This window comes from Rhinolophus ferrumequinum, chromosome 9 (genome assembly GCF_004115265.2).
Source record: "Rhinolophus ferrumequinum isolate MPI-CBG mRhiFer1 chromosome 9, mRhiFer1_v1.p, whole genome shotgun sequence".
Taxonomy (NCBI): Eukaryota; Metazoa; Chordata; class Mammalia; order Chiroptera; family Rhinolophidae; genus Rhinolophus; species Rhinolophus ferrumequinum.
Window position 1 is genome coordinate 64,625,473 of NC_046292.1, and position 27,947 is coordinate 64,653,419.

General features: G+C 33.1%; 1 protein-coding gene across 1 annotated transcript in view; it reads right to left on the reverse strand.

Annotated features, from left to right (window-relative positions):
* COL24A1 (collagen type XXIV alpha 1 chain) overlaps window positions 1-27,947 on the reverse strand; it is a 303,518-nt gene that overhangs the window by 187,732 nt on the left and 87,839 nt on the right. Inside the window, exons 14-19 of the mRNA XM_033113285.1 lie at window positions 27,393-27,437; window positions 21,603-21,656; window positions 21,480-21,524; window positions 21,180-21,233; window positions 20,012-20,065; window positions 15,589-15,642 (exon numbers count right to left, since the gene is read on the reverse strand). Of these exons, the coding sequence (XP_032969176.1) occupies window positions 15,589-15,642; window positions 20,012-20,065; window positions 21,180-21,233; window positions 21,480-21,524; window positions 21,603-21,656; window positions 27,393-27,437 (306 nt within the window). The remainder of the gene's footprint in view (window positions 1-15,588; window positions 15,643-20,011; window positions 20,066-21,179; window positions 21,234-21,479; window positions 21,525-21,602; window positions 21,657-27,392; window positions 27,438-27,947) is intronic.

Here is a 27,947-nt window from a genome sequence, read left to right on the forward strand (position 1 = left end):
TTATATAAAACTTCAGAAAAATGCAAATTAATCTATAGTGACAAAAAGCAGATCAGTGGTAGCCTGGGGAAGGGTGGAGGCAGAAAGAACAGAAGGGAGAAATTACAAGTTAGTTGTTGAGTTTGACAGATATGTTCACTATCTTGATCTCGGTGGTGGTTTCTCAAGTTATCCATACATGATAAATTATAAAATTATATAATTTAAATATATTCATCCTATTATAACTATCTCAATACCTCAATTATACCTCAATCAAGCTGTAGAAAAAAGTAATTGGTATTGGGTGTTTTAGATAATCATTTGTTTTTTGATAGGCAACAATTTGTAATGATTTGAAGACCTTTATAGAGAAAATAAAATTTATTCATTGAACTTTTCTCCAGATAAAATCAGTCAACTTCAGACTTGGGGTTGTTTTGGCCATAATAGTATGTTCAATTATAATAACAGGTTGAAAATAAAATACATACTTTGGGAAATCTAAACATTTCTGATATTTTATAAGATAGCTTTAAAATACTCTGTTGGTATAGATAAGAGTAGCATTTAGGCCATTTAACTCTCACGAACGTTTTCAAATTTTCATTGATTTTTATATCCATTGTGATTTAAATACGTAAGAACTCAATATGGTTTGGCTTAAATTTATCTTCTGAGTAGTTTATAAGTCTGAAAAAAAGATGAATATATCCCTTAGAAAAATAGTCATTTTAAGAAAAGATAAAATTAATAAATCATTTAATAAAGGGCAGCCTATAAATTATGAATTGCTAAAGGACAAAGTTATGCAAAGCCTAGCCCGGTGCTGGCATACAGCACATTCAATAAATATTTGATAGCCTGAATTAATGACCGAATTAAAAATAAATTGTTTGAACAATTATATTTTCAATTATGCAGTTTCAAAAATTACCCTTTTTCTGAAAACACAAACCAAAAAAACAAAGAAAGAAACCCAAATTAACTACCATAGCTTCTATATATACATGTAGGATTTTAATTTCACATATGCAAAAAAGAAAGTATACAAGGGGGACAGAAGATCTATAGGGGGAGAATTTTGTATGAGACATGGATCCAAAAAACAATCATAAGAGTCTGTTCTTTAGCATTTGTGGGAGTACATACCATGTCCGTAACATGGTAAGTTCAAGTAGGAAAGTAATTTACAAAAAAGATTAAAATTACCTTTTCTGAGTGAGAATAATCTATCCCAAAATTAATGCAAAAAAAAAAAAAAAGAAGAAAAAGAAAGGGCAAAAGTAATAAATTCACTGTCCCAGCAAACTACAGAAACTAAACTTTAGCAAAAGGCAACGTGCAACCACAAATTAAGGAATTGTTCTATCTTCTGAGAAAAACACAAACAGAAAATGTGAGCTTCTGGAAAAATAAATACAAAATAAAGAATTTATCTAGGTATCTGTCTCTCTTTCATTCTCTTTTGCTGTTTTAGATCAAAAAGCCCTCAAAACCAGGTTTTTTTCATTATGATGTTGCTGAAAATCTTTGCAAATGCTCATTGCTGCTCATATATTTTCCCTTTTGTAATTCTATATTTTTGAGTAGTAAGTATAGCACAGCTGAATTTCATTTATGTGTAGCATCCTAAAAACTAAGCAGAGAAAGTCCACAAACAGCAAAGACAATAAAATTCCTTATGATATAGCATTCACTCTTTGTACTAAATAAGATTTTGTTTAAATAGTATTCATAGTATGTTTTAAGTCACTCTTATAGAATCTACAAAGTCAATTGCAAAGTCCACTTTTATTCTATTGAAATACACACAAAACTATATTAAACTTACAATTTTAAAATAAACTATTTTGACCATTAGCTGATACTGTTTCCTTGAAAATAAGACCTAGCCAGACAATCAGCTCTAATGCATCTTTTGGAGCAAAAATTAATATAAGACCCAGTCTTATAATATAATTTAATATTATACAAGACCGGGTCTTATAACATAATATAATAAGATGTGATATGATGTGATGTGATATGATATGATATAATATAAGACCAGGTTTTATATTAATTTTTGCTCCAAAAGACGCATTAGAGCTGATTGTCCAGCTAGGTCTTATTTTCGGGGAATCATGGTACCTAGGTTTGGGTAACCTGTAGTGACAAAAAAATAGATCGGTATGAGACTGGGGAAGGGAGGAATATTACAGACAGAAAGGAAGGATTACAAAGGTGAACAAAGAAATTGTGTGGTTTTATGGATGTGTTCACTATTTTAATTTTCATGATGGTTTCCTGTGTTACACATATGTCAACAATTATCAAATTGTATAATTTAAATATATATAGTTTGTTGTATATAAATTATACCTCAATAAAACTGTAATACAAAAAGTTAATTGGTATTGGGAGGTTTTGATAACCATTTGCTTTTGGCAGACAACAGTTTGCAATCATTTGAAGATCCTTAGAGAACTTATCCTCAGATAAAAATTAGTGAAGCTCAGAGTCCAAATTGTTTTGGAGGGAATAACATGACTATGATTTAATACTTACCTTTAGATAAGTATCATTTTAGGAACGCAACGTCTATATAGTTGACACATTTAGAATTTTTATGAGTGTCTTAACTAAAGAATATCAATTCACTCAACCCATGATTACTACGTGTCAGGCAGGCATAGTTCTTGGCACTGAACATATACACTAAAGAACAAAAATATTCCCTGGGTTCGTAAACTATATATTGTTGAAACTCTTTATTTCAGACTCTCCCCCCTTCAGTGTATGTGTGTATGTGTGTGCACCAGGAAATGGGAAGTTAGGTGATTAAAAAGGCTGATTTATATTGTTATGAGGAACTGGCATATATCAATTGCCTACTTTTGTTCTAAATGCATAGCTACGGGCCTGAGCCACTCTATGTTGTTTCCCATTCTCTTTTTTTCTCAAATGGAATAAATATTGTGCCTATCTTTTGTTTCTAAAATCATATACTAGTTAGTTGAGATGTACACCTATTTCTAGGCCTCATTGAAAACAATGTACCTTACTCCAAGAGCCTGGACTTGGAGCTGTACGCAATAATTGACCCATATACTGGGTTATCTACTGTGTTGGGTGGCTGTACTATGTTACCAGAGGCACTTTAAAAACTATGTAAGTGGAACTAAAGGTATATGTAGATATGGGAGCCAAAGATTTGACTTGACTTGCAGGGGGCATTTTTCTTTTTTTTAATCTGTTCACCATCTGTTTGGGAAAGTACTCTTCAATTTGCAGTCCATGTATTTCTGGTTCCCATTCCAGTTTCCAGGGTTGGGTAAATGAACCAAATCTTGCCAATTACAGTATTCCAGTCCCATGGACATTGTGATTAATTTAAAGATGATCATGTAATCCAAACCAGATTGGCTGGAGTACAACTTAGAATTTTTTCGAGAGCTATAAGAAGAGTGCTTTCTGTTTGCTAAGATCACTGACTCTGAGGGCAATACAAGCCTAGAGTTGCCAAAGGCCACCTTTTCCACAATGTGTTCCTGTGAATGAAACCAACAGAGATAAGGAAGGCTAAGAGATGGAGAGTGTCTTGATTATATTCATTGAGCTGTATCCAGCCAACCTCTAGGCACATGCACTACTGGCCTTCCTGATTTTATTAGCCAATCCTGATTGTTTTGCTTTAAACTATTTGAGTTAGATTTCTGTCACTTTTAATGGAAACAGACTTGATGGAAACACTGAACTATAACATTTGCCGTTATTTAAATATACATAGCTTCCTCATATAACTGTGCTAGAATGTCCCTGCCCTCTGTTTCTATTTGGAAAGTTCCTAATATTTCCTCATATCTTTGCCCAAGCAACCATGCTTCTTAGAAATCTTGCTTAACTCCCTGTCCCAGGTTCCTTCATCATACAATTTGTTACCAACTTATGTTTAACATGATCCCTAAGGGCTTTCCGGTTCCCCTTAGAATCAGTAGCTTGTTCCTTCATATTTCCATATAACTCTGCAAATGTGAGTATTTAGCACTTATCAAATTATACAATAACTAAGAATTTGTTTCTTTATTCCAAAAAACTGTGAGCACATGGAGGAAAACGTATCTTGCCCATCTTTATACCTCCAACATTTAACTTAACATGTTGCTGTCCGCAGTCCCTCACATTTCTGCTTATTATGCAAATGAATGACTATCCACAGTTCCAATCTATCTTTTCAGAGATTTTGTACAGCAAAATTAGCAAAGCCATTTATTCATCAACAGTCTAAGTCAAGATCCTTCTTTTCCATAAACTTTTCTCTTATTCTTCCACCTCATGTTACTCTCTACTACCACCAAACTATAACTACTCATTTAATTTTCACATGATGCCATTATCCATTGTCTAACAGTACATATGTATATATTTTGTTTTTCCCAACTAGACTGTAAATTTCTCCAAATTATGGATATGTAATTTTTGTATATAGCCTACAGTGTTTACTAGGCACAGCTTTGCACACAACAGGAACTCAAGAAACAATGTTTTTGACTGATTTAATCAGATGTTTTCTTTTAGCACTTTTTTTCTTTTATTAGTTTCAGGTGTACAAAACAATGTAATAGTTAGACAGTTATACCCCTCACAAAGTTATAACCTTCTTCCCCCAATCTACTACCCCTCTGACATCGTATTCAGCACCACTTTTTGAGTAACAAATGAAAACACCAAATTACGCAACCAACCCCAAGTGATAAAAGATAATAAAGAAGTAATTGCTTTAATTGGAAGGAATCCATCAGCACTAAAATCTCAACTAATGCAGCTGGCCACAGGCTAGCTTTTTCCAGTTAAGTTAACTTAGGTGCTAAAATGGACATTTAGAAGCATGCCTTTGCTTGATGTGAGCAAACTCTCCAAATGAACTTTGGTCTTTGTCTCTAATAGAGACCACCCTGATAGAAAAATAGGACCCACTGCTTGGCTACTTCTGGTATCTCTGTGATTAGTGGTCTCAGCTCACTTTGTAGTAAACAATGGGCCCCATTTACCAAGAACATCATCCAAAATTCAACTATTTGGCAATCTCTGTAGCAAAGGGATGTTAGCAGCTGAATCAACAAACATTCTAACTATTCTACAATCACATTTGAAAGTGGTTTGCTGCCAGAATTAAAAGAAAGCGTGGGGTTAGTGCTCAAAATTTATATTACTATGCTTAACGAAATATAAAAGATTCCTATATGGCATTTTCCATATGTTCTTAAGAAAGAACGAGTATGGAAAAAATTTTAATCTTCTGTTTTAAAGCATGTGATGTTTTATCTTAGGACACAACTACTATTTACAATCTGTGAATAGCTGAATGCATAGATATATTACTTCTTTGTTATAGTAATTTCATAATTTGCCTAGAATAAGTCAATATTAAGAAGAAAAAAACCTTTCAATTGGTTTGAAGAAATATTTGTTCAGATGATCTTTAATGATAAACAGTTCTCTTCAATGCCAATGGCAAATAACATAGCGTTTACAACACTTGAGTACTTTGCTTTCACCAACTCTCATGAAGATCTGAGCTTCCAAATTAAAAGGCACTAGCAAGAAATATTGGCCAGTCTTGTTTTGTCTTGGTAGTGTAGACGACCATTACATGCTATGCTTAATTTGAGGAGTATCAAGTTTCTAACCAACCACAAATTTTTGCATGCTCAATAAATGACACCCCAAATTCTACAAATTCAATACTCATTGCATTAGCTCCAGGTTTATGTTTAGTGTTGAAATGTAAATATCCTTGGAAGGGGATTATATTACAGTTAGCTGTTATATTTACTGCTTGAAGTGAAATATATTTATCAGGTCTTTCTCTAAAAGCAGGCTTTGATAGCAAGGGTAAATTACGGAAAGAAAAACAGACACAAGTTAGTTGAGAGGCCCCAGAGGAAAAGAATACAGAAAGGAGAGTCTCTGGCTATTTCACAATTTTCTCTGAGGGCTACACTGATTCTAGACTTTTAAAGAACAATCTATGTTTAACATTTTATTTATCAAATCTAATAAATCTTGATATCTGGAAAAAAGACAGACAGTAGAGGCTTTGACATCATCTGAACGGAATATTGATTTCTTGAGTAGAAGCTCCTTAAGGTCAAGACCTAATCTAATTCACCTCAGCATTTTTTTTTAGTGATTAACATAAAATAGGTATCTCAAAAAACCTGTTAAAGATTAATAATTAGAATTGGATTGTCTAAAGAGGAGCCTAAAAGGCAGGGATGCTTCTATAGTTAGGTGGAGCTTTGAGTTCTGAGGATCAGGCAATCACTCATGCCTATATGACTGCCAATCATATTGTGTGTGGACAGAATGTTAGAGATTAATGCCACCATTAAAGATCTAAAATAAGTCCAGGTGGTGGTCTCTATAAGAGCACTGTTTTATGTGCCAGACTGGCCCCTACAGAAATCAGCTGGATTCTTGGAATGACTGCAGACTATACAGGCCCAATTGCAGCTGATGTGTCAGATTAGTAAAGCAGATTACTGACGCCTCCCATACATGGCATGTACTCATTGATTTGGCAAATGCACTCTTTCCCTTTACAATTAAAAACGAGAATCAAAAACAGGTTGCATTCATGTGGGCTCCTTTCAATCTGGAAGTATCAGCAGTTCATCTTCACGAAGATTGATATATATTTTAGTTAAGACTTTGTTTTTCCTTTCTTTAGAGTTTCAACTAGCACCACTATCTAGGCCAGGGGTGTCCAAACTTTTTTCAACATTTTTCACCAAGGGACATATGCGATAAAATACACAAACAGCCGGGCCACTCACTTGAGGTGAAGTACGTATTGCCTCACCTAGTTTATTTAAGTAAACTAAATATATTTTTGGCATTTGCTGCAGGCCAATTAAAAATGGATTGCGGGCCATAGTTGGCCCGCGGGCTGCAGTTTGGACACCCCTGATCTAGGCGAATAACAGAATGCCTGATCCTCAGGTATGGAACCCCACAGAGCATACCATCTGAATAGAAGACCCTGTGTACATGGAAGAAAGTGCAAAATTGGACCCGTGCTACAATCCATTGGTCTTAACCCATCCTGCACTATCTAGAGGTAGCCACCTTCAAAGAACATTGGAACTGCCTTCTAAAGTTATGTATATATAACTGAAGCACCAGCTAAGAGAAAATTAGAAACAACACTACCACCCTTTAGGATACAGTATATTTATTAAATCAGAGATCACTGCATGCTGCTTTGTCCCAACTGGGAAGGATATGTGAGTCTGGGGACCAAGGAGTAGGAGCCAGTGTGGTCCTCTTTACCATCACTCCCATTGACACACTATATTTTGTGCTTTCTGTCCCCACAGCCTAGGACTCTTCAGGGTTGGAGATCCTGTTATCCAGAAGGGCTGTTTCTTAACAGGAGACAAAGCAAAGTTCCCACTGAACTAAAGGTTATAGCTACCACCAGGCAGTTTAAACTTTTTATGACAAGGCATGAGCAACAAAAAAGAGGAGTCACCATACTGGCATGGTTAATTGATACTGAAAAGCAAAAGGAGGGCAAGACTGCTTTACACAAAAAAGGGAGGAAGGAACACATGTGAAACTCAGGTAATACACTGGGCACCTCATGGAATTTCTATCAAAAGCTCATGCTCTTCAGTAAGGAATGTTTAAATTAAACCACCAGAGAAGCCACCAAGACCTACTGAGGTGATAGTTGAGGATGAGGAGAATTTAAAATAGATAGAAAAGGAGGGAGAAATGAATATCAGTTGTGGCCCCCCAAAAAACTGGATCTACAGCAGTCATAGTCCATCCCATTAATACAGACAAATCAATTGGGCCAAAAATAAGTGAATATATAGCAAAACCTAAAGAACACATTCAATAATGAAGAGGAAGCCATTATATACTAAACTTCACATTTAATAATAAAATATACCTTTTTGTCAAGTGCATATTGAATGTTCATAAAAAGTGATTATATATTAGTCACAAATAAAATACTAAGTTCTAAAAATAGAGTAACAGTTTCGGATAACAATGCAGTAAAATCAGGAATTATTAACAAAATTAAAACCAACAGGCTCTCCCACAAAGAAATTTTAAAATTGTTTTTTAAACTCTTAGGTAAAAAGGGAAATACAAAGTGAAGTTATAAAATATTGAAAAAATATGGCAATAAAATAGCCCATACAAAAATATATGGGATACATTTAAATCCGTGATCAGAGGGAAAATCATAATACTTGTTTCAGGAATAAAAATAAAACAATGAAAATAAAATTAAATTTCCAACTCAAAAAGAAGAACAACATAAACCAAAAGAATCCCAAAGAAATAATAAAGATAAAAGAAGACACTGATAATTATATAAAGAAAAGAAAAACATAAGACAAAAAAAATTTCAGAATTTTTTGGAGAAAAAAACATCAAATTAGACATACTGAACCCAGCCTAATGAAGAAAAAAACGTAAGCATTAATATAAAAATTTTTTAAAAATTAAATGACATATTGGAAGTAACCATTAAGAGAAAAATTTAAAAATCATGAGACTATTGTGCAGATTTACATGGAAGTAAATTTGAAAACCTAAGTGAAACAGATCATTTCACAGGGAAATAACAATTCAACAAAGCTAACCCTGTTAGAGATAAAAAGCTTAAATAGGCTATTTTTCACAAAAGCAATAGATACAGTTACCAAGGAACTACCTCATGAAAAAAACATGAATTCCAGATGGTTAAATAGGGGAATTCCACCAAAGCTTCACAGATAAGATAGTCTCAATGTTTCATAAATTATTTCAGAGCACTAAAAATAAAGACTTCCTAATGATGTTAGTGAAATACATAAGACACTGATATGTAAAACCGATAAAGTACAAAAAAGAAAATTATAGACCAATATCACCTATACATATGGATGAAGTAATAATAAATATTAGTAGAATTGGCATTATATTAGGAAAGTAACACAAGTAAATGTTTTTCAAGTAAATGTTTTTCAACAATGCAGTAGAAATTAGTCATTATATAAAAATAGTCCATTATAGAAGTTATATGGAAGTAGTCATTATACAGAAAATAGTTAATAAAAAATCCTTTACTATAATATACTATATAAAATATATAAAAGAAAAATAATATAATTAACTCCATAAATGTTGAAAATATAACAAATATTTGACTATATTTTCAAATATATATAATATATAATATCAAATATATATAATATACATATTATATATATTTGACAAACCATAACAACCATTCCTGATTAAGAAAACACTCGAGAAAAAGGAATTGATTAATACTTCTAAAGATGATAAAATATATGCATATTTTAATTTTAATTTACTTCATGATGAATCACTACAGTATTTACATTAAGATCAGTAACAAAGCAAGGATGTACACTACTTCCAACCCTTCAACACTGTACTAGAGGTATTACAATGACATTAGACATGACAAATTAGAGGTGTGAGAACTGAGAAAGAAGAACTAAAATGATCTCTATTTGAAAATTACATGAGAGCATGTCTACAAAACTTTAGAAAATCAGTGGTAAAACTAACTCAAAGATAAGAAACCATTTAGGTAACACGATGTAAAATTAACATTCAGAAATCAGTAATCTTCATATATACAGAGGGTGCCAAAAAATGTATACACATTTTAAGAAAGGAAAAATCTGTATTAAAATTACACTGATGGTAACCACTTTGAGCACCTCTTGTAATTGCAGAAGTCAAATGTGACTTGTATTCATCTTTTGTTATCAGTATATATTGAGGATTACAATTTTAATAGTTTTCCTTTCTTAAAATATATATACATTTTTTGACACTCTGTGTGTGTGTGTGTGTGTGTGTGTGTGTATACTTGTTAGTAAATATAATAATAGAGAAAACTCCATTTACAATAGCAACAAATAAGATAAAATAGGAACAAATTTAAGAAATGTACAAAAGCTATATGAGGAAAACTTTAAAACATTTCTGAAAAACACAAAAGCAGACTTGAAAGACATCCATTGTTCTTGAGGAGGATGACTCAATATCATCAATATGTCACTGCTCCCTAAATTACTTTAATGTAAGTCAAACCCAATAAAAACAGTAACAATCTTTTTTAATGAAGCTAGATACATTGATGCTAAAGTTTATATGGAAAAACAAGTATGCAAATATAGCAAGAAAAACACTGATAAAGAAAAGCTAAGAGGACTTATAGCCTTTCCAGACATTAAAACATATCACAAAGTACTATTACTTTATGGTACCAAAGTACCATCACAAATGAAGTTTTAAGGTATCAAAACTTTAGTTTTTTGATTATTATAGCTTTGTAATATAGCTTGTAATCAATAAGTGTGACACCTCCAACTTGTTCTTCTTTCTCAGTATTGCCTTGGCTATAGATAAGTGGAACACAATAGAGAGCCTAGACATAAACCCACAGATATAGAATCAATTAGTTTAGACAAGGGTGCCAAGAACACACAGTGGGGAAAGGATAGTCTCTTCAATAAATGGTGTTGGGAAAACTAAATATCCACAAGTGAAAGAATGAAACTAGACCACTATCTTACACTGCTTACAAACATTAACTGAAAATGGATCAAAGACTTAAATATAAGACCTGAAACTGGAAAACTCCTAGAAGAAATAGGCAGAAAGCTCCTTGACAATGGTCTTGGCAATGATTTTCTGGAGAATACACAGGCAACACAGGTAACAAAAGGCAACAATACACAGGCAACAAAAGCTAAAAAAAAAAAAAAAAAACAGGTGTGACTACATCAAACTAAAGAGCTTCTACACAGCAAAGGAAACAATAAATCAAAACGGCTATCTGTAGAATGGAAGAAAATATTCACAAACCAGACATATCATAAGGGGTTAATATCCACTTTATATAGAGAACTGATAAAACTCAATAGCAAAAAGATACCTGATTAAAATGGGCAGAGAATGGGAATAGACGTGTTTTTTTTTCCCCAAAGAACATATACAGATGGCCAACAGGTATGTGAAAAGGTGCTAGACATCATTAATCATCAGGGAAATGCAAATCAAAACCACAATGAGACATCAACTCAAACGTATTATAACAGTTATTATCAAAAATATAAGAAATAACATGTTTTGGTGAGGAAGTGGAAGAAAGGCAGCCCTTGTACACTGTGGGAGGTTCCTCAAGAAAGTAAAGCTAGAGCTATCATCTGATCCACAAATTCCACTTCTGGGTATTTATCCAAAGAAAACAAAAACATTAACTTGGAAAGATATATGCACCCCCATGTTCACTGCAGCATTATTCACAATAGCCAAGATGTGGAAACAACCTAAATGGCTTTCAACAAACGAATGTATAAAAAAATTATATATATATATATATATATATATATATATATATATGAATATTATTCAGCCATAAAAGAGAATAAAATCTTGCCATTTGCAACAACATGGATGGACTTTGAGGACATTATGGTAAGTGAAATAAGCCAGACAGAGAAAGACAAATACTGTATGTTATCACTTATATGTGAAACCTGAGAAAACAACAAAAAAGCCAATTTCATAAAAACAGGGAATAGAACAGTAGTTGACAGGGGCTGGGATGGAGGGGGAAATAGGATGATGTACGTCCAGGGTAGAAATGTTCAGTTCTAAGAAGAAGAACTTCTGAAGATATAATGGCAACTATAGTGAAAATATGGTATTTACTTAAAAGTTGCTGAAAATAGATCTTAAGCATTCTCACAACAAAAAAAGAAATCTAAAGAGTTAACTATGTGAGGTGATGGATGTATTATCTATCTTGATATTGGCAACTATTCCACAATGTGTGTGTGTGTGTGTATAATGATTATATATGCATGCATACATATAATCATTACATTTTGCAATTTAAATATATACAATTTGTCAATATTCCCAGTTTTTCCTGAATAAAGTTTAAAAAATACCATAAACCTTCTATCACTAAAACAATGTGACACACGTACAGCAACAGACAACCATTCAAGTGAAATAGAAAACAAAGCCCAGACATAGACCCAGGAGCCATGGAAATTTAGAATATGATAGAGGTGGCATTTTAAACTCATGGAAGCAAAGACAAATTGCTTAACTAATATTTCTGGGACAATTGATAAGCCATTTAGACAAAGGTAAAATTAAATATATACATCAAAACATTCATATTGAAAACAAAAAACAAAAAAACTCCAAGTACTCTGCTCAAGGTACTCAGGCTAACACCCCAGCCCCAGTTCTATTTAGACGATATTAATCCCAAATTTTCAGATGTTAACTGAAAACTTTTATTGCCCAATAATTAACAAAAGCTATCGCAGAAGCATATACCTAAGTGTCATCATTTTGGTCCCTAACACAATAACTTTTACTGAATAGTACTTTAGCATTATGATATCAACCTACACTGACAGGTAGAAATCACACAATACCATGAATCGCTGCCCTTGTTTTTGAACAATTAATATGTTTTCACCAAGGGAGAAGAGAATCATGTTTGATTTGGCCAGTAGGAAATTCAGACTCAATTTTGCAATCCAGTTCAAACATAATATACAGGACTTTATAGCTATATTTTGGGGGAAAAGATTTTCAGTCTCAGCTGGGTTCTTAACAAAACTTGGAAATGAGGTCGAGTCCTCAGTCACCCTGCTGCTCACTCTCCATAGAACTCCTGGTAGTCCCCTCCTTCGGCATGCACCCATGCTGCTTACTCTTGGGATTTAGTCTCCTACTTATAGAGACAACAATCCATTTTATTTGACTTCTTTCAAATTCTTTGTCCTTTTGAAACAAATCCCTATACTTGTGCTATGCGTAACTCATTTATTCCCAATCCCCCTTTGTTTTATAGAGAAATGCACTTAAGTCTGAATTTCCCTCTGTGTGTTGCTTTAAGGTGCAACACTCAAATTTTTATAGTGGCTTGTTCTCAATCAGTTCCCAAATATTTTCTCATTTCCATCGTGCTTTTTTCTTCTCTGTATGTTTTTAAGCTACCAAAGTTTATTTTACTGCCCTTATATTCTCAATTTAAAACTTACATTGCACTGTAGACAGAGACTGCAGGCTGGGGGTGAGTATCAGGTCTGGTATTTTCAAACCTTGTTTCATCTTGTTTCACCAACCCTCCCTAAATGATTTCATCTCTTACGATTGCTTCATCGGATAGCTCTATGTGGATGACTATACAAATACATATCTCTAGTCCGCTCTTCTTTTCTGAGTTTCAGGCCTATAGTTTTCTATACACCTAGGAGACTAATTTCCTGTATGTCCTCCAGGCACTTCAGCTTTAATAAATTCAAAAACAAAGCATTATCTCTACCCACCTGAGTATCATCCTCCTCCTTTTTTATTCTCTATTTTTAGTATGGTGATAGACATTCTACCCAACTGTTCAAGCAAGACATATTAAAATTGTCATTTATTCCTCTCTTACACAAACTGAATAAACTGAAGTTCAAGTGCTGTGAGTTATAGTTCCTAATTATTTCTTGAAGCCAATCCTTCTCTTTATTGCCAAACATCCACATCACTAATGTGCTGGTCCTGTATTATTCTCTTAAACAGCCTTTAATTAGTCTCGTGACCTCTCCGTCCCTTCTTGCCACCTCTCTTTCCTCTTTTGCCTGTGTTACTGTTACACATACGTTGAAAACACAAGTCTGACAATTTCATTCCCTTGCTGAAAAATCTTTGATCATCGCCTACAGGATACAGTTTAAATGTAGCACAAGATATAAGACTCTTTTTCTGAGAAAATTCACCTACTGTACAAGAAAAAACTTTCTGGGCTTGCTATAGTATTAAACATACTATTTTAAATTCTTGGACCTGCAATTCTCTTAAAACCTCATTTTGAGAAAGATTTGGATAAAAGTGTTGATGAATATATGACTGCCTACGTATTATATTGTTACGATCAAGAATAAGTTATGATCTTTGGACTAGGCCCTATTTCCTAATACAACCTTGCACCAATTCTTGAGAGAGTACAGGTTATGTCTGTAGCCCTATAAAAAAATGTCATACAGGTGAGGAGGAAGAATGGGCATAGATTGACCAGGGCTCAGGACCTTATATTAGAAGTACAGAAAGCAAATACAGTGAGACAATGTTTTGAATGGTGATTGAAAATCATAAATCTCAAAGGCAACAGAGAAAAAGAAACATCTTTGAAAGACCGACTAATAAGTAAAAACATGGCCCTTGCATCCTTTAACCTGGCTTTATAAAAATGAATAAGATGATGCCAAGCGATACTGATAGCAGGGAAGTGACATAGTCCTTCCTATCACACCTACTAAAGTTGTAACAGAACAATCCATGTTCATAACAACAACCTTATAAGATAATACAAGATAAATTAGGTTCTGTATCCTCAGTATGAAAAGACAGGTAAACACAATTCTTTCCAGGAAGGTTTTCATGAAATATGATTAAAAGAATGTAGGCTCATAAAAAAGATAAACATATTAATCTGTTAATTATTGTTTTCATTATCTGTTAATAATTGTTTTAATTACCCAAAACATTTTCCTTCTTCCCAGAATGATGACATTAAGATATAGCTATATTTTACCTGCTATTGTTTCCCTATTAATAAAACTAGGCACACGATGTAGCTTTTTAGATTTTTGAACTATAAGTATCCAGTGTGTTTTTAAATTTGACAATAAGTAAAATTCGGCATTTGTCAAAGAAATCAGTCAACCCTGGAAAACAGCTGCGGAATAAGAAGTAACTCTTACAAGTTTACAGAGAGAGAGAGAAAGCATCAGTACAGAACTATTCCTAAAAACTCGCCTACTGCTCTGACACTAGGGGACTTTATTATTCTGATTTAGTCTGAAGCCAAATTAATTTCCTCAGCTTTACTGCTGCATCTGTGACTGAATTGGATGTGTGTGTGTATTTATAAATGTATACATGTATATATTTTGGCTTACATTCTGAACTAGAGTGACCTTCAGGAGCTTTACCTCCATGTGGTATATCTTTGACTTATTAAGTGATTTTTAAAAAAACTCAAATGTTTCATCTCAGAAACTTATGTTCTATGTAGTCTTGAAGGAAAAAAATAAGCTGCTCTACATCAAGCGTTAAGCCCAAGTCAAAATTTCAAAGAATATACAAGCAAATTTGATATACGTGTAAAGACTAATAAATTTTCTTTATTGTAGAATACGAGACCCAAATGATATATGCATATAGTAAAAATTGGAAGCATTCTGCATTAAAAATTCAGTGGAGTTTATGTCCTGAAATTTTATTTTGAACCCCAAGTATATGTTATTAATAGTTGTGCAGAACAAATAAATCAGCTGTGATATAATCAAGACTATAATGTGGCTAATACTTTTCCTATTTCCTTGGGATCACTGTTGCATACCTCCCGACATAACAGAAAAAATGTAATCCAAATTATTTACCAAGATATAAACTTCAGAGAGACTCTTTCTTAAGCCTATTATGTAAAAACATGTTTTACCAACTAAGTTTAATTTCTATGATTTTTGTTTCACATTTATCATCTTCCCACCAACATTTTACCTCTGGTCCTGGAGGGCCAGATGGCCCTTGGGGTCCTGGGTCACCTGTTTGGCCCTAAAATGTGGGGGGTGGGGAGGAAGAAGAAAAGTATAAACATTAATTTAATGAATACAGTTTAAAAGAGAAACAACTATATGGTAAGAAAACAGTACTCAATATATTATGTCACACAAAGTTATACTGACATTTCAGCAAACAACACTCAATATATTAAGTTGTAACTATTATTCAGAAAGACTTAATTTGTAACCTTCTCTGTGGAAAACTTATTTAAATAAAACGTCGATCTAATATGTATTTACTCTTCAGTGTTAGAGATACAAACAATTTAATGAATTAAGGGCTCAAATCAAGAAAGAAAATTGTGTGTGTGTTACCCAGAGATAAGACAATAAAATCTGACTCAACAATGAAGCGAACTTTAGATGAAGAACTGCTTTCATAAATAACCAGAGTCCTAAGATTGTCTCTGAAAATTCCTCTGTCCTTTGATACTACAGGGGCTTGATTTAGTAATTAAAAATCACCTGGATTTTAAATCCCGGTTGTTGCTTAATCTCTCCAAGACTCAATTTTCTCATTAATAAAATAGGACTAATAATAACAATACTAATATTCTTACAGAGTCACTGTGAGGATTAAATGAGATAATATAGGTAAAGTGCTAATAAGAGCAGTGCCTGGCACATAGAAAGTACTCATTAAATACTAATCACTTTTATAACCATTAATCGTTCCTTCACATCCTCTCTCATCTCCTGGCGGATACACAGAATTCCTAGATTATTTTGATTCTTTAATTAAAATTTTAAGGATTTGGTTTCATCATCCCTGAAGCCATTTTCTGATATTCAGATTGACAGTGTGAAATCAGGGCTGGAAAGCAGCGTCGGAGAAGAGAGAAGTGGGTAGAAACCCTGGAACTAGAGAGGACAGGCAACGTTCTCAAGTGATGAAAGTATAGAATAGGGAAGGCCAGTAGTCTGATACCTTTGTTTTCATGAGAAAAACTATTGGATTAATTATTTCTATCACATTAAATCTCTACAAAAGTTTCAAATTTGACTTAAATAGGCCTCAGATTATATAAAATTGCAACATACAATATGGGTTTATCCATTTTTCAAGAAGTAAAGCACAGTTCTCCTTGTACTAAATCCATTCTCATATAGTGCTAGAATATCTGAACATAAAACAGTACACACTACAATTACTTCAATCAAATCTGGAGAAACATAATCAAATAGTCTGCAAAAGTTCATTTAAGTTATCCTAAATAAACAAAATCATAATCCATCCTTATCAGCATCAGAGCTTAAATTCTTAAAATGACAAGCACCTTTCTTAGATAGAGATGCGTTCTCACTGGGGCCCTCTAGTGGCGAAATCCAAACAAGAAGCTAAATTTACAAGTTTTGAGGAAAAAATAGCATACCCTAGAGCTTTGTTTTCAGAAAAGTTTATTGATAACCAGATATTTAAAAACATAAATAGTAGAATAATTTTGTTTGCTCTGCAGAATAATTCTTCATTTTGAAAAACTTCAACTGCAAGTTTCCTTGAATGTCAATTCTCCTTTATAAAAACTGAGTTATATTTTATTACTAGAAATAAAAATTTCTAGTAATAAAAGAGGAAAGAATGAAATAATTGTCTTTGTTTCTCTGTTTTAAGGAAAGAATATTTCTTAACAACTTCATATTGGTAGTTTTCTCTAATTTTTAAATACTTGCAGAGCAAAAGCTTCCCTATCTCAGAATGTATTAATAAAAGCCTTCCATAACAGGGCATTCTTTTCCTTTTTTATCTTGAAAATATTCTTTCTTGTTAATACTTAGATCCATTTGGAAACAATGTTAGTAACAACATCTTAGATAAGAGGAAACCAAAAGTAGAATATGATTTAGGTATGCATTACATTATATAATTTGTTTTTAATATGATATTTGATTCTGCATAAGCAATTTTTTGTTAAACAGGTGTCTCTCTTTCCATAAGTAGGAAAGGTTTCCAGGTCAAATCTCTACATTTTTTTCTATTAATAAGATACAAACAAGTGATAAATAAAATGAGAGACTAACGACAAGGCCATTTCACAAATATTAATTCTTAAGTCTCTATCCTATCTTCAGTCCCAAGAGTATATTTCTCAAAGATTTCATAAAACAAAAAATGGTCACTATCTCCTACCAGAGTTATCCCTGCTAACATAAATTTTTTTTAGAGTATTACAAAGAGGTATAAATGAGCAAGTAAAAGCCTCAGTCTCACCATCTCATGCATCTCATACTGCATCACTGCCCTAAAAGAACCACATGAGAGTTTCTAGTGAATTATTCCAGTAAAAGGAAAATATTAAGTGTTTTAGGACAATGTGTAAAAGGTGAAAAAGACTCTGTGCCTTTTCTTAGTTTACACTAGAAAAATATTGGAAAGCAGTATAGGTAAGAGGGAAAACATATCAAAAAGTCACAGAGCTGCAAGGAACCTTAATGATGATATAGTCTGACTCCCATTTTAAACATGAGAACCTGGGTACCACAGTGATCAAATAAATGCCCAAGGGCATACAAGGTCAGTATCAGGGCTGGGACTAAAATCCAAATTTCTGTTTCTCAGACCAGTGATTCCCCTCAACTCCCAAAACACGTTATCGATATAAATTGACTCAAAGAGCAAGGGAGACATGAAAAAGGTTTGTCTTATATAAGGATTACATTTGACTCTAGTTTTCTCAAGTACTTAATTGTAAAGCCTAAGAGAACAATATTAGTAGCACTTATATTACTTAATATTGGCCTTCAAAAATGTTGTACCATTTCCTTTTATTATCAAAAGTTAGAAAACCCTCACATTATGCAAAATGAAGATATAAAAAGATAGGGTCTTATTTTGGCCACCACTGCAGGTATGAGAAGTCCCTGTTATGTGGTTTAGAAGCATTCTTGAAAAACGAAGATTTTTGTTAGCTTCACGACCTATTCTTATACCCCGTATTTATGTACTTTGGAGTTTCTGAGATTTGATTCCAGGGTATAAGTCTGGGTACATGGCTGACTGGGATTGATCTGAGTTCAGGGTGATAAAGCTAGTAGAAGCAAAGCTCACCACCAACATTTAATGTGACAAACAGATGCCAAATATTGTCCTTTGGTTGAATAATTGCTGAGAGATGTATATGAAATACTGCTACTCTTAGAAGTCATAAAGAATGAGGTATATAAAAAGCTCTATAACTGAATGCTGCTTCCTTTGATGTAAAAATAATCCTGTGATGGGAGGGAGGAGTTAGAGGGAACATGACGAATAACTCAGGGAAACAACACTCTTTTTTAATGTATATTTTAATGTTATATTAAGAAATTGTAATTTTATATCTAAAATTATATATCTATATCTATATCTATCTATCTATCTATCTATCTATCTATCTATCTATCTATCTACACACGTATATTTCTGTTTGTAGTCACCTTCACCTTCATAGAGTTGTAATAAATGTTAAAATTCTAAAACAATCTTAAAATGTTAAATCCTGAAACAGTATGGCACAACAGCTATGCGCATGGGCTCTGACATAAATGATTACCTAGGTTTTCCCAGGTGATCACCAACTAACTATGGGACCTTGGGCAAGTGATCTAATTCTCTGCATCTCATTTTCCCTAATCTGTAAAAGAGAAATAATAATAGTACCAACTTCATATGATTGCTGTAAAGAGCAAATTAGAGCTACGGACCTTATAATAGTACCTGGTACTTTGTAAACACTCAGTAAATGTTAGCTAATTATTATTAGGTAATTATTATAATTAACTAATTAATAAATAATTATTATTTTAATATGCAGAGATATACTTTCAACTCTTGTTTTAATCATTTTATTTAAATGACTTTAATTATTCAGTAATTTTAGTTTTATAATTTGTTGGGCTTCATGTTAACTATAATATAAGGTATTCTTTTTTTTCACCTAATTGATGCCAAAGAGTTAAAAAAAGATGAGGAATTAGAACACTTGGGCCCACGAGAGAGTGCATGCTATTTTTGTCTTCAGAATGTTTCTTAATGAAACACATTTGGAAAAATTAAAATGTTATTTAAGGTACTTTATATTTTCTGGCTTAAAAGTCCATTGTTTAGTTTAAACACTGTCTATAATATTATAGATCAACCAAGATCTTTAGGGCTCACAGAAATTTGCCTTTGGCTTGGATGAAAGGACTGGGGAGGATGAGGTCCAACAGTCTACAGAATGTGAGCTGAAAACTTGAAGAATTAGCAATATTGTAAAACTTAAGAGAGGAAATTCCAGACTGGTAGGCTATATGTCACTTTTTAAACTATACTAAGAAGTTTCAAGAGTCATGCCATGGTGTGCATTCCACTAATGACAAAGAGTAAAGCAAAAGTTCAAACCTACTGAAGGTCCTGGCTTTCCTCTCATTCCTGGTGGTCCTGGCAAACCAGTCATTCCCTGAAAGAAGAGAGCAGTAGAGGGAAGAGAAGTTATTACCACAAAAAGCCTCTACTGTCATGTGCTGCAAATGACGTTTCAGTCAACGACAGATGGTATATATATATCCCAGTGGTCCGATAAGAATACAATGAAGTTGAAGAATTCTTATCCCCTTGTGACATCCTAGACATCCTAAAGTCCTAGCACAATACATTACTCATACGTTTGTGGTGATGCTAGTGAAACAAACCACTTCACTGCCAGTCATATAAAAGTATAGCACATACAGTATTGAACAGCACACTACACTTGCTGATGGTAAAAAATGATGACATTACTGGTTTATGTATTTACTATACTATACTTTTAATCATTATTTTAGAGTGTACTCTTTCCACTTATAAACAATAGGTTTGCATGTTACACCAGAAGCCTCATACATCTCGTGTTTACCACATCTCTTGATTGCATTATTTTCTCTTGTGCTTGATTTAATCTTGAGTTGCTTTATGGATTTACTGAATGCTAAGTGGGCAGTATTTTTACAGTGTACAATAGTATACAGTCATGTCCTCGGCCTTCATATTCACTTACCACTCACTGACTCATCAGAGCAACTTCCAGTCCTGCAAGCTCCATACATGGTTTAAGTGCACATACATACAACTGTACCATTTTGTATCTTTTATGTCATATGTTTACTGTGCCTTTTCTATGTTTAGATACACAAATATTGATCATTGTGTTACAACTTCCTACAGTATTCTGTACAGTAACATGCTGTACAAGTTTGTAGACTAGGAGCAATAGGTTATACTGCTATCTTGGTTTGTGTACATTAACCCTACGATGTTTGCACAATAGCAAAATGACCTCACATGCATTTCTCAGAACGTATTCCCATCATTAAGCAGCACACGACTGTATTTACAAAATACTAAAAAGAATTCATGGACGTATTCTAAAAAAAAATTGAAGAAACTGTTTCAAACAAGACATGTAAAATCATATTGATACCATATCCTAAAAAAATACAATGTTAACATAATGAGTATTCTTTTGTTTTTAAGGAATATACACTTTTTCACTGGATTTTTTGTACTTTATATAAAATTTACGGTAAAAATGTTACCTTGTCTCCAGGATACCCTGGTTCTCCTGGCTCTCCTGCGATGCCTTGTCCACCCTAGAGAGCACAATGTCATACAAAGACACTTAAGCTTGGCAAACATGGAAAAATTAGGAGAAAGCAAATATAGTCATAGAAAAATAATTTCTCGATATTTCCTACTTCTGAGAAAAATTATATAATTGATAGTACATATTAGATCCCATATATAAGAACGAAATATTTCATAAATTGTATTGGCTCAAAAGAAAAAATAAATGTGATAAGAAATTATCTCTATGATAATGTAAATATTTAAATCACCTTATCACCTTTGATTCCAGGTAGGCCCTTATTCCCTGAAAGACCCTAAAAAATAAAAGTGATTATTTTGTGACATCATAGAGAAATTAAAGGCAAATATCCATTATGTAAATAGAATCATACCATTGGGCCAGGAATTCCAGAAGGTCCAATTGGTCCCACTGGGCCAACACTGCCCTGAAAAGCAATGAGAAAGAAAGGCATCATTAAATATCCACCAGAATTTGAAAAAGAATATGGTACAAATTAATTAATTCATTTACCCAGAATAGTTCATCTCACTAAGCTTCTACATGTGTCTTGTGCTTCAACCACCTCTTTTCTTCTCCACATTTAGAAATCATACCTATCTTTCAAACTTTCATGAAGTCCATTCTATTTCCTGAAGCCTTCTCATGCTGGTCTAATTCACAAGGATCCTTCCCTTCCTTGAGCTCCTATACAACTTACTATTCATGACATTCATCTTGAAATATTTTTCCACCTAAATAGTATCTTGAAGACAGGAAAAATATTATCATGTCATGTCCCCAGGAAGTAGTCAATATATTTAATTTGATTGTCTTAGATTTTTATTTCACCCACATATTCAGCAAATATTTATTGGGCCATTATTATGGACCAGGTATTTCAATGATTTTCTTTCATGATTTGAAATTTGCAGAATGAGTAAATTTACCATAATTCCAGGGATAAACTGAATAGTGAACAAAAAGCTCTACTCTTCTGGGCTTCCCTCATTCATTCATCATTTAATATTTGTTGAACATAATATAAAAAAGACATAGTCATCAATGTCAAGGTTCTTAGTTTAATGCTCCAATGTGATTCCTCAAAAATATAACTACCACTATCATCTCCTGCAAGCCAGAGACTTAGAAAAACTCCGTCAACACGACATCTTAGAAGACAAAGGACAATAGCAAGAATAATGGTATTTTAAAGTAAAATTTGGAAAAAATGGTGGGCCTCACTTGATGGTTTGGGGATTAGATATAATTTTTGTGTCACTGATGTCTTCCTTTTTCTTCTTTCTCTTGCTATCTCTCTGTACCGGCTACTATATCATCCTCCATCCTCAAAGACCAAGTTGGTTTAAACCTCTGTTTTATGGCTTCCAAATGTTAAGGAACTTGTCACAATATTTGAGACAATGCTGAAAATGTTGCCCCTTTTTGTTGTAATACAAATATCTTAGTAAATATAGGTCCTTACTACCTGACTTCTACAAACTCTTCCAGTCTCATCTCCTTCCATTTGTCCCTACTTATCCTTCACTTCTCCCTCCTTCAAATCCAACATTCTAGCCACAATGGACTGTTTTCCATTTTCTGAACATGCTCTCCCTTATCACATGCTGCAAGCCTTATTGGAGTGCCCTTCTACTACACTTCTGAGTATACTACACTGTACTTTTTATTTTTCTGTCTTCCTAGTCTGTGCATTCTGTGAGAGAAGAAGCATGTTTACTCGTTTTGTTTGTTTTTTAATCACTAGACCCAATATAATAACTGGCACATAATAGTTTTGAAATAAAATATGGAATAAATACTGGAGGAAGTAATCAACTTTAAAAATAAATTTTAAATTTTAAAAAATTAAAAGTGATTTCTAGAACTGTATCTCCCAACATAATGAAGCATTGCTAAGAGTCTACATTTATATAATACAAACTTCAAAATGGAAACTATGACATCTTTACTTTTGGGTGAGTCTTAAAGTCTGTGAAATATAACTAAGACAAATTATTTCCAACATGCTTAATCCTAAAATATATGAGAGGCAAAGAGAAATACTTTCCAGTTCAAACAGATATGCAGTATTAATGTATCATTGACAAATTCTGTCAATAGGGAAAATTATTCTTATAATTACAGAGGCTAGTTTATTCAAAGTTCATAGATTTAAAACTTATATACTAGTATCAAAAAAATAAATAAACACGTCTGTTTAGAAATTATGCAGCAAAAACATGTAAGTATGAAAAGAAATACCTTGTAAACAAAAATTTCTTTGTTGTTCTGTTGTTTTTTTCTATACACAATATAATATGCTTAACTTTTATTTCAGTAACTATATTAGTGTGCATATTCTGGCATCTTCAGATAAATATATTATGTATGCATAATATCCTATTTAAATTTTTAGTGACTTTAAAATATCACAGAATAGTAAGTTGTGGAAGATATCAAAAAACATATACGTTATAAAGGACTTAACAAAATAATTAAAAAGTAGAATGGTATGAGTATAGAAATTTCCAAGTAACACCAAACATTTTGTGCATGTCACAAGTTATGTGAAAAATTCTACTCCTGGAAAACACCTGAAAGTGATACACGAGAGGTTAAGAACAGTTTTCAGCTCCACACAGACAACTTGAAGGTCCTTCAGCACTTGCTTCCTATCACACCTCTCTCCCATGACAAGATGGAGTAGACAGAAGAAATAATTTCAGGCATGGGACCTTAGCTGAGAGTGTCTGGGATATAGCAACAGAGGCAGAAGAGCCTCCCACATACTGATAAATAGTAGAGAACTTTTGAGTCAAAGTAAGCAAAAAAAAAAAAAAAAAAAAATAGAGACACCCAAGGATAGGTTCTTTGTATAAAAACAGCAGCCACTGGCCCATTAGAGTTCATATGACTGAGCATTTTGTGGGAAAGACTATAGTTCCACATTGGGCTTTTCACCATACCCACCCACATTCACAGGCAATAATCAATGCCATTAATTAAGAAAACAAATGACAATAACAACTGCATGGAAAAAATTATGTAGCAAAATCAATATCATCTCTTTTCAGAAATAATGTTTGCTGGAAGGGAACTCCAGAGAAATAAAGCAGAGGCTGTAGTTCTGGACAAGCAAATCAACCGTCTACTATGAAATACAAGGGTTAGACATCTTTCTCAATTACCTACAAAACTTCACCTCCTTCCATTCTGCTCCCATCCCCACATACTTCGTAGGTTACCATCCTGATACTCCTCTTTTCACTTTCCAAATATTCCATTTCTCCCCTCTTCTGTGCATTTGAAAACAGCATTTTCTGCCTGAGAGCCCTTTGCCTCTTTCCACTCCACTCATAGACAATCTTCAAGACACAGCTTAACAGACATCTCCTTTGTGAATCTTACTCTGAATCTCTGAGATAATACAAATTACTCCTTCCTCAGTGTATTTATTTTACTTCATAATAGCAATAATCACATTGTATGTTTTTGTTTATTTTTTTGTTCTATGCCATTAGATTATAATCTTGCCAAAAATAGGAATCTTAATTTGTTCATATTTTTAGGCCTAACATCTAGTTCAGCATTTGATACAGAGGAGGTGCTCACACTGTTTTGATTTAAAAATTTAATAAACATAAAATGGAGGGAGTAATACCTGCTCAATCTACTTTACAAATAAATTACATATGTGAAAGTACTTTGCAAAGTATAAACTACCACTTATATCAAGGTAGACGAGATGAGGATTGCAAGATGATTGTTCGTGTCATTAGCCATTTTCATATCTGTAGAATCTCTCCCATTTACAAAGAGAGGAGAAAGAGAACGGACAGAAAACCCAGTTACTTTTACTTTTTTTAACCCAGTTACTGAGCACTATCATGTGTCAAGCACTGTGCTCAGTCTTGGAACTGAAAAATAAATGAGTTCACTCTCAGGCAGAAACATAAAGGTAGAGTGTTTCAGGTAGACAAAGAAGTACAAAGGCCATCTCATTGGGAAGCTGCATGGATGGCATCTGAGCATGAAGAGCTCTGCTAGTGCACAGACTATGTTTTCAAGATGCAGATAAGAACCAAAATTATCTAAGACATCTTAGACCATGCTAAGAATTTTGCCCTTAATCTTAAGGGTAATAACAGAAGCTTTTGAGCTAATCAACTTAATGTTAATAGGTTAAATGAAGAAGGCACAAACAGTATCTTTCGAGTCCAATTCCCTTCCTCTGCTTCCTTTCTCTCTCCTTTGGTAAGACCACTGACTACCACCTACGGATTTAACCTTATTCTAAATTCTGAGATAAGAAAAAATGGTTCATCAGGTTCCACTTTCACATAGAGCTTCTCATGAAGCCTAATAACATCTCATATGGCAGATAGTATACAGATATGTTTTCAGGTAATAGAAGTTTTAAGAACGTGATATAACACAATGGGTAGAATTTTGGACTCTGTATGTACATCACATGGCTTCAAATCCACGCTCAACACTTATAAGGTAAGTGGTCTTGGGTTGTTATGAGAATTAAATGACATAACACTTGTGACTAGCACATAGAAAATACTACATAAAAGTGCGCTGTTATTGATAATTTTATTATTACTATATTAGTATTATCATATAAAAATTTAAATGTCTTAGACTCTCTCAGGTTCTTTGATTCCCAATTCTACACTCTTGCCTTCCTCAAATACCAAGTTAAAACTTATGCTAATTTTTACTATAGTTTCATAACTGAACACCTGACTTATTCATTTGGCCAAGTTGTCACCTTCTGCTTTGGACGAGGTAAGGTGGAGAAAGAACTTTAAATTTAGAGTCAGAAGAACTGTGTCCATGTTTGAGCTAAAAAAACTGTAGCTATAATTTATGGCATAAAACTCTGGAGTGTTAATTACCTATTTTACTTGTAAGAGCAAGCTTCAAATTGATTTTTAAGGAAAATATTATCTCTGTGCATGGTCATGTACTACTTTTTAAAATTAAATTTATTGGGGTGACACTGGCTAAAATATATAGGTTTCAAGTGCACAATTATATAATACATTATCTATCTATATATTGCATTGTGTGTTCAGCACCCAAAGTAAAACCTGACTTGCTTTGCTTAGCATGATAATCTCAAGACCCATCCATGTTGTTGTAAATGGCAATACTTCATATTTTCTTATGGCTGAGGAATATTCCATTGTGTATATGTACCACATCTTTATTCGATCATCTATTGAAAGACACTTTGGTTGTTTCTATGTGTCCTTCTTTATATATAGTTTACTTTTAAAATTCCATTTTCATTAGGTTCCTTACATTTCATAAAGTGTGACAATTTTGCCTTTAATTCAGCTAATTGTTAAAGCATATAGCTCTAAATATATATAAAATATATGCAATTCATATCACTGTCATGAACTATTAACTTGGCTGGAAGAAATATATGTATGAAGACATTATAAATATCAGAAGTAGCAGTCTTTTCACACCAATGAATAACACAAAATTTATTAGAACACTACATAGCTGGACTACATTGTTTTGACCTCCACAGAATAGCTTTGACTGAACTATGCTTTGCCTATATCAGGAATTCCAGTGAAACTCAGGATTGAAGTCACTGTATAGAAACTAATTAAATGGACAAACAATATAATCACTTATATTTTTAATATAATAAATAAATTAGGTATTAAAATATTCAATTGCATTGGTGAAGTCCACCTCCTATCTTTTTTTGTTCAGAATGGTTTTCCTAACCATTTATTCAACTTTATTCCATAAATAAAGTCTGCAGTTACTATGTGCTTTATTTTTGGCCTACCTGTGTCTCTTCAGACTAGACAGTCAGAAAGACTATCTCAAAGGAAAGAAGTGGCTGTTTTATGTCTTCTACTTTTGAAGAAACTGGTTTTTGATTAAGTACCTTTAATGAGATCGACATGTTTTTACATGGGTATAAATAAATCCGTAGAAATCTATTTTAGCTTACCATGAAGCATAATTATTTTTTTGAATCATACTATTGGTTTAATTTGTATATCTGGTAGGAAAACGCACACAAGCAAGGTTCATATCCAACAATGACACTAAAACTTCTCATTTTTCTAAAGTTTTTGAAACATATCCAACAAATATAAATACACAAGAATATTTTATAAGCGTGATGATATTTGATACTCACTCTAAGACCAGGAAATCCAGAAGGACCAATGCTACCTATAAGTCCCTAAGTAAAAGAAATGTGCAAAACTGGTTAAATAGGATTCCAAACTACTTAGGTGTATTTTCTAAAGATGAAGACAAACATTTCTTGGGGGAAAAAATTGGTGAAATTTGAACTTCTTCTACAGCTAACTTCTAAGACTTCCCTTCTCTTATACGTCCTTCTAAGAAGTACAAATCTCTAGTGGCAATTTTATAATCTTCAAAAGTGCCCTGGCTCCATGCTTTTGGATGCTAGGACTACACTTAGCCTAGGATATAGATTTCTCTATGCCTCACATTTTAAAGATTTTAAAGACTTAAAACACTCTTCAAGAAGCACTATATTTTAAATAAGTAGATTTCAAAAGGAAAAGTTTTAAATATTATAGGACTTCCGGCCTAACAAACTTTATGTATATTTACCTGACAAAATATTAAATAACATGGCTTCACACTAGGTATGTAAGTACAGTCACACGCTGCAAAACGATGTTTCAGTCAACAATGGACCACATATACAAAAGTGGTGTGC